This window comes from Physeter macrocephalus, chromosome 14 (assembly GCF_002837175.3).
Source record: "Physeter macrocephalus isolate SW-GA chromosome 14, ASM283717v5, whole genome shotgun sequence".
Taxonomy (NCBI): domain Eukaryota; kingdom Metazoa; phylum Chordata; class Mammalia; order Artiodactyla; family Physeteridae; genus Physeter; species Physeter macrocephalus.
Window position 1 is genome coordinate 55112046 of NC_041227.1, and position 6814 is coordinate 55118859.

At 49.2% G+C, this 6814-nt stretch overlaps 1 protein-coding gene across 1 annotated transcript; it reads left to right on the forward strand.

The window, feature by feature from the left end:
* The first annotated feature begins 1480 nt into the window (after nucleotides 1-1480).
* On the forward strand, nucleotides 1481-6566 carry RMI2 (RecQ mediated genome instability 2). The gene is made up of 2 exons (XM_024123277.2): nucleotides 1481-1781; nucleotides 5208-6566. Exons 1-2 carry the CDS (start codon nucleotides 1481-1483, stop codon nucleotides 5354-5356), a joined length of 450 nt encoding a protein of 149 aa, XP_023979045.1. The 3' UTR covers nucleotides 5357-6566.
* Nucleotides 6567-6814: the final 248 nt, after the last annotated feature.

Consider the following 6814-nt stretch of genomic DNA (forward strand, 5'->3'; position numbering starts at 1 on the left):
AATCTGAAGGCCAAGAGAATGGTGGGAAATTCCCAGACCTATACTTCAACTCCCTTCCCCATCCCTTTTCTGGCCTTCAGGTGCCTTGGGGAAGGCCAGTGGGGACTCACCAGGCTTGAAGGGGGTGGGATTCTCTCTTGGTTAAAATCTCTGCTTCCTTCTCAGGTTAGGAGCCTGGTTACTCTACAACTTAGGGTTGAGGTATAGAGGCCAGGATCCCACGGAGGCTACTGCCAGAGAGGCTGTGGGCAAGCCACCTAGCTTCTGTGAGCCTCCGTTTTCCCCTTTGTAGAACAGTATTTACAGGGTGTATGGGATACTCCCTGCAAAGCTCTTAGGTCAGAACCTGGCTCAGTATTTCTTAGCTGCTTTATAAAAATCGAGCTCTTGGTGAATACCCTCTGTCAGCCTGGTATTGCAGGAGGCCCCGGGAGGACAGTCTTCTGACAACTGGTCTTGACTTACAGGATTGCTTGGTTTAGGATTTGTGGATTTGACTGATTGGGAACATACAATTTTTAGGGAGCAATTCCATTTCTAGAAATTTATCTGAAACATGCACAAAGATTTAGCTCTAGATAGGTTCACAGTAGCGACTTATAAAGTGAAAAACTGGAAATAGCCTAATGTCCACCTCTAGGATATTGGTTAGGTAGGTGATGAGACAAAAAGAATCTTAATGCAGTCATTCAAGAGGAAGCAGAGGGATATTTGTTGATATGAAGATGTTTATTAGTAAGTGAAAGTAATATACAAAACAATATTTGTGTATAAAAATATATATACACATGTATATATTTTAAAACCTGAATGCTAATACACCAGTAGTAGGTAGATATCTCTGAGTGATTTTTACAATTCTTTTCTTATTCTAGATTTCCTTGTCTAAATTTTCTACAATGAACATTCATTCCTTTTGTGAAAAATATAGTAATATATCTTATTAACTTTAAAATTATTTTGTTATTAAAATATAATAAATAAAAATAGTAATAAAAGAAAGGGCAATTTTACTAGCTGTTCCTGTCCCTCTTTCCAGCCTTACCTCTCGACTCGATTCTTGATAACTCCCAATAAACATAGGCTCACCATTGCTACGATCCATTTCAGTATTTGCACGTTATTTGTTAGCCTCAGAGAACCGTACTAGGCAAGGCGATGTAAAGACGAATACCCACACTCTCCAGATGATGTGCGTGCACGCCAAATTTTGAGGTGCCTGGAAACAGGGAGTTCTGTACCTCCCTCCTTCATTTATTTTTTCTCTTTTAATTCATTTCATCCGTTCCTAGCTTGCAGGTCGGTTATTTATTTTACGTACGCCTGCGCACTCCTGGGGTGGGAGTGGGGCCGCTCTGTCCGGCGGCTCCGCCTCCCGACGCCGACCACTGGCCGGCTCCGCCAGCGCGCCCCTGATTGGTGGCTGCGGACCGGGTCTCGCCGCTCATCAAGGTTGGCGGGAAAGAGGCTGCGGGGCACAATGGCGGCGGCGCCCACGGCCTCCTTGCCCGGCGAGTGCCCTACGGCCGTGAGGCTGCCGCGGTCGCCGCCGCTCAAGGTTCTGGCGGAGCAGCTGCGGCGCCAGGCGGAGGGCGGCCCGGGCGCGTGGTGGCTGTCGCGGGCGGCGGCGGGCCGCGGGCCGCTGGAGCTGACGGCCGTGTGGATGCAGGGCACGGTGCTGGCGGCGGGCGGCGGCGAGGCGCGGCTGCGGGACCCGAGCGGGGCCTTCTCGGTTTGCGGCTTGGAGCGGGTGCCGCGCGGGCGGCCCTGCCTCGTCCCAGGTAACAGCCGGATTCGACCCCGCGGCTGACCCTGGGTTTGTACCGCGCTCGGGCGGGGCCTGGCCGTCCCACATCCCGGTGTTGGCGGTGCTGGTCCCCCGCCTCGATACCATTTCTTCCCTCCCCTCCCCAACCAAGCGCCACCCAAGCAGTTCTGATGATAAGCATCACCTGCGGCCCATTCAAAAAATACAGTTTCCGAGGACTCCACCAGCCCTCCCAGCTGGAGTCTCCGGGGCAGGGCCCCCCAGCATGTGTATTTGTTAACAGAGTCCCTTCCCCACGGGTGATTTTTTTTTCTCCCTATCAAGTATTGGAAAATATCATAGTGGGGAACTTGGTTCATCCTTAACGACTCTACTCAAATGTACCTTCCTTTGGGAAGCTCTCCCCAGTTCCCAGGAATGAGGAGCCCTGCTGTACCCCTCCTTCGTGGGACTGTCTTAGGCTGTAGTTCACTACTGTTTCCTTTTAAACCAGTGGTGTGCAAATTTGAGCTTGCATCAGACTCACGCTGAGGGCTTGTTAAAACTGGCGGCTGGGCACCACCCTCAGAGTTTGAGTCTGTTGGTCTGGGCGGGGCTGAGAATTTGCATTTCTAACCAGCTTCCAGGTGCTAATGGTGCTGGTGGCCTGGGGGCCACACTTTGAGAACCACTGGGCCAGACTACGGCAGGGCGGGCTCTGTCTTTCTGACAACTATTCTCAGTATTAGGTTGAACTTTTCTGGCCCTGGCCCTTTCTGGCTGAGCTCCCAGGAGCACTTTTCTTAACCTTTCTGGACCTCTTACCAAAGGGACCAATAATTCCTGCCTGTTGTGTGGATTCAGTACATTTTAAAAATGTCCTTAACACAGCCCCTAGGTCATAGTGACCATTGTTTTTTTACTAGGCAATGCTCCTGCACGCTTCTCACCCCACCCTGGCTCCATCCTTCAGCCTCCCTCTCTGTCTGCCCTCCACTGCAATGTTAGTCTAGCGCAAGATCGGCAAACTACAGGCTGCCACCTCTTTTTGCACGGCCCATGAGCTAAAAATGTTTTTTATGTTTTCAAATGGTTAAAAAAAACCCAGAAGATTTCATGACATGGGAAAAGTATCAATATATGAAATTCAAATATCTGTGTCCATAAGTAAAGTTTTATTGGAGCATCGTCATTTAGGTATTGTCCAGGGCTGTTTTCCCATTACAGCTACAGATCTGAATAGTTGCAACAGAGACGCTATGGCCTCAAAGCCTGAAATATTTAGTATCTGGCCCTTTACAGAAAAAGTTTGCCACCCTTGGCGTAGCATGTAGCACGAGCTGTTTGGTGTGCTGGTCCCCAGGCAATGCTCTTTGAAGGCAAGCTGGAGCTGTCTCCCATGTCTGGCCCCAGCCCTGGCATAAGGTTGGCACCAGTAGGTACCTGAGTGGGCATTGCGTGTTGGTGAACCCATCTGACTTACCTACTGGCCTGTGTGCCTGGGCCATACCATTTCCTCTTGCTAATTAATAGCAGGGCTTGATCGACAAATCTGACCCTGGCTTCAGGTAGGGAGCCTGAAGAGTAAGCAGGCCACTGAAACACAATGTGATGTCATAGGCTTGAGCTTAAGCACAGGGGGCCGTGGGCGCAGAAGAGGGACAACTGATCCCGGCCTGTATGGTCGGGGTGAAGGCCTGATAGAAGGGAGGGGCGTGGTGGAGAAGGAGAGACCGTGGAGAGAGACTCTGGCTGGGGGAGAGGGTGTGGGTAGAATGAACCAGACTAGTAACCGGCTGGTCTGTTCTCGGGAGGAAAGAGCTCAGGCCTTTGAGTTCACCCGTATAGTTGTGTTACACGCCTTGGTGTATGTAGGTTTTGAGTATGTGGATTCCGTGTTTACCCCGCCTGTAGGGACTCTGTGGGCTTGTTCTTCCTTTCCAGGGTCTTCAGTCATTCTCTGAGGGCTCCATCTCCACCAGCTTTTTAGGTCCATTCAGAGGGTATGGCAAGTGTATTTTTTTATTTTTTATTTTTTTGGTGGTACGCGGGCCTCTCACTGTTGTGGCCTCTCCCGTGGCGGAGCACAGGCTCCGGACGCACAGGCTCAGTGGCCATGGCTCACAGGCCCGGCCGCTCCACGGCATGTGGGATCCTCCCGCACCAGGGCACGAACCTGTGTCCCCTGCATCGGCAGGAGGATTCTCAACCACTGCGCCACCAGGGAAGCCCGCAAGTTATTTTTAGAACGAGCCTACATCACTGAGGAACCCCACGTTACTTGCTCAGGTAGAATGTAGGGATGGGTTCAGGGAAACCTAACTACGCCATGCCAGGAGCTGAAGACCAGAGGGTAAGGTGTCAGCTTGCCTGGCTTCCTTCAGTCAGAGCCCCAGGCCCGAGTACAAACCCAGTCCTGATGTTGGAAGCAGTGTGATTAAAGTGGCCTCGCAGGGGCACTCAGTGGGGGCTGGCAACGTGCCTGCTCTTCCTGCTGTGTTTGGGGTTTTTTACACAGTTGAGTTTTGTGTGGTTAAGACTGGCCATTTTTGCTTTCAAGGAGAGCCACTTCCCCAAGGGAATGGGAATAGAGTCGTGGTTAATATGTCATTAGATCATTGTGATGGCAGCCTGCCCTCTTGTTGATTTGCTTGCGTATGCCCAGCTGGTGGCAGGAGGTGGCAGGGATTGGTCCCAGGCAGTTGGAATAACGGTGGCATGGGGGGGTGCTACCACCTGCCCAGCTCTTTTGGCAACATAAAGGAAAAATTGGATTTGTTTGGGGCTGTCAGGGGTTGTCTTTGCAGAAGGGGGACCAATCCTGTGCACAGAGACCAGTCACAGACTCTGGCATGGAGCAAGGAACAGGGAGAAGAGAAAAGCTCAGGTTTTCAGGCCCCGCCTTAGAGCAGTCTGTCTAATTACAACTCATCCTCTGATGTGAGAGACTCTTCCACTCTTTGGATATGATAGCTTTATGCAGTATGCTGTGATTTTGTTTTAGCATTTTATTTTATTTTTTAAAATATTGATTTATTTATTTGGTTATGTGGGGTCTTAGTTGCGGCTCACCGGCTCCTTAGTTGGGGCGCGTGAACTGTTAGTTGTGGTATGCATGTGGGATCTAGTTCCCTGACCAGGGATCGAACCCGGGTCCCCTGCATTGGAAGTGCGGAGTCCTATCCACTGCGCCACCAGGGAAGTCCCTGTTTTAGCATTTTAAAACCAGAAACCAAAGGAGACACAAATGTCATTCTCCAGGTTAAATGCGGAATTTACTGGCAGTATATGTATTTTGACCACTAGCTGCCTTGGCACCTCGGTATCTACTCTCTGCTTTTTTTTGGTCTCCAGTTTGCCTCCCTGATAAATTTAAACCCTCTCAAGGACTTAAGGTGTCTGTTTTGTTTTTATCTTCTCTATCAATGTGAACTTTACCACTGGGCTTTTCTTCTTCTAGGAAAGTATGTGATGGTGATGGGAGTGGTTCAGGCCTGCAACCCTGAGCCATGCCTGCAGGCTGTGAAGATGACAGATCTTTCTGATAATCCCCTCCATGAAAGCATGTGGGAGCTGGAAGTGGAAGATTTACACAGGAATATTCCTTAGAGGATGTTGGAACCGTCGATAAAAACAACCAAAATTCAGAAACAACTTAGGTTCTTATACCATATGGATTTCATGGACATCACTCAATATGTATTTCTCAAAAGTTTATCAGAGAGCTTTGCTCCGAGGAGTCTGGATGTAGGATTTCTAAATGCTGGGACACTCCAGTGAACTCAGCCCCTGCTGCCCCTTGCTTTGACTGTTTGCTGATGAAAAGCAGATGTTTTGTTCTCTTTCTCTCTCCTTTTTTTGCTTTATGTGTGTTAATTCTCTCTCTCTAAAGCACACAGAAATCTCATGTTGCATTTTCCAAGTTTTACAAGCGATGATACTTTTTCCATTACCGCTGCAACCCTACTTTACGAGGCAGAATTTGAACCTCAGTCATTGTCCACAGAGAGTAAAGTGTGTGGTTATGGGCAGGAAAAGAGGCTGCATAAAAAAGGAATGACCTCATGGCTCCGCAGTCTTCTCCATCAACAGCTTCCGTGTCCAGTTTGCAAGTCAAACGGCGTTTTCTAATTGCAGGCACTGGGGCCTCTCAAAGACACAGCCCTCTTTCTGCTTCAGACACCACTCAGCCCTAAATGTGTAAGGTCCATTCCCTGCAGATGTGGACGATGATGTCTGCCCTTCTTCCTTCACTTAGGGCTGTTGAAACATTTTCAGAATTTCTTGTTGAAACTAAAAATCAAGATTAAGAACAACTTCCAGGCATGAACTAAACTTCTGCCTCATAACTTTTGGCGAGACACTGCGAGGAGGCAGCCTCCTGGTTAGAGTTTTTACGTTGTTTTTGGTAGGGAATGTCCTTTTGTTGTGATTGTGATCAGTGTTGGGTGGCTGCTCTTCACTTCTTACACAACCTTCACTTTGCCTTAGACTGTAAATATCAAGGGGGTCAGGTTACGTTCCTCATTGCTATGGAGTTTTGCTGGATTATTTATCTCTACCACTAGTAAATTGTTTTCTATGCCGTATTTTTAAAAATAGATTTTAGGGGCTTCCCTGGTGGCGCAGTGGTTGCGCGTCCGCCTGCCGATGCAGGGGAACCGGGTTCGCGCCCCGGTCTGAGAGGATCCCACGTGCCGCGGAGCGGCTGGGCCCGTGAGCCATGGCCAATGAGCCTGCGCGTCCGGAGCCTGTGCTCCGCAACGGGAGAGGCCACAACAGAGGGAGGCCCGCATACCACACACACACAAAAATAATAAAAATAAATAAATAAAATAGATTTTATTTTTTAGGTGGCTTAGATTTCTAGGGAAAAAAAAAGCAGAACCTATAGAGATGACCTTTACATGCCCTCCCTCAGTTTCCCCTGTTATTAACATCTTGCACTGGTGTGGTACCTTTGTTAAAATCAATGAGCCAGCATTGATATGTTGTTTTTGTTTTGTTTTGTTTTGCGGTACGCGGGCCTCTCACTGTCGTGGCCTCTCCCGTTGCGGAGCACAGGCT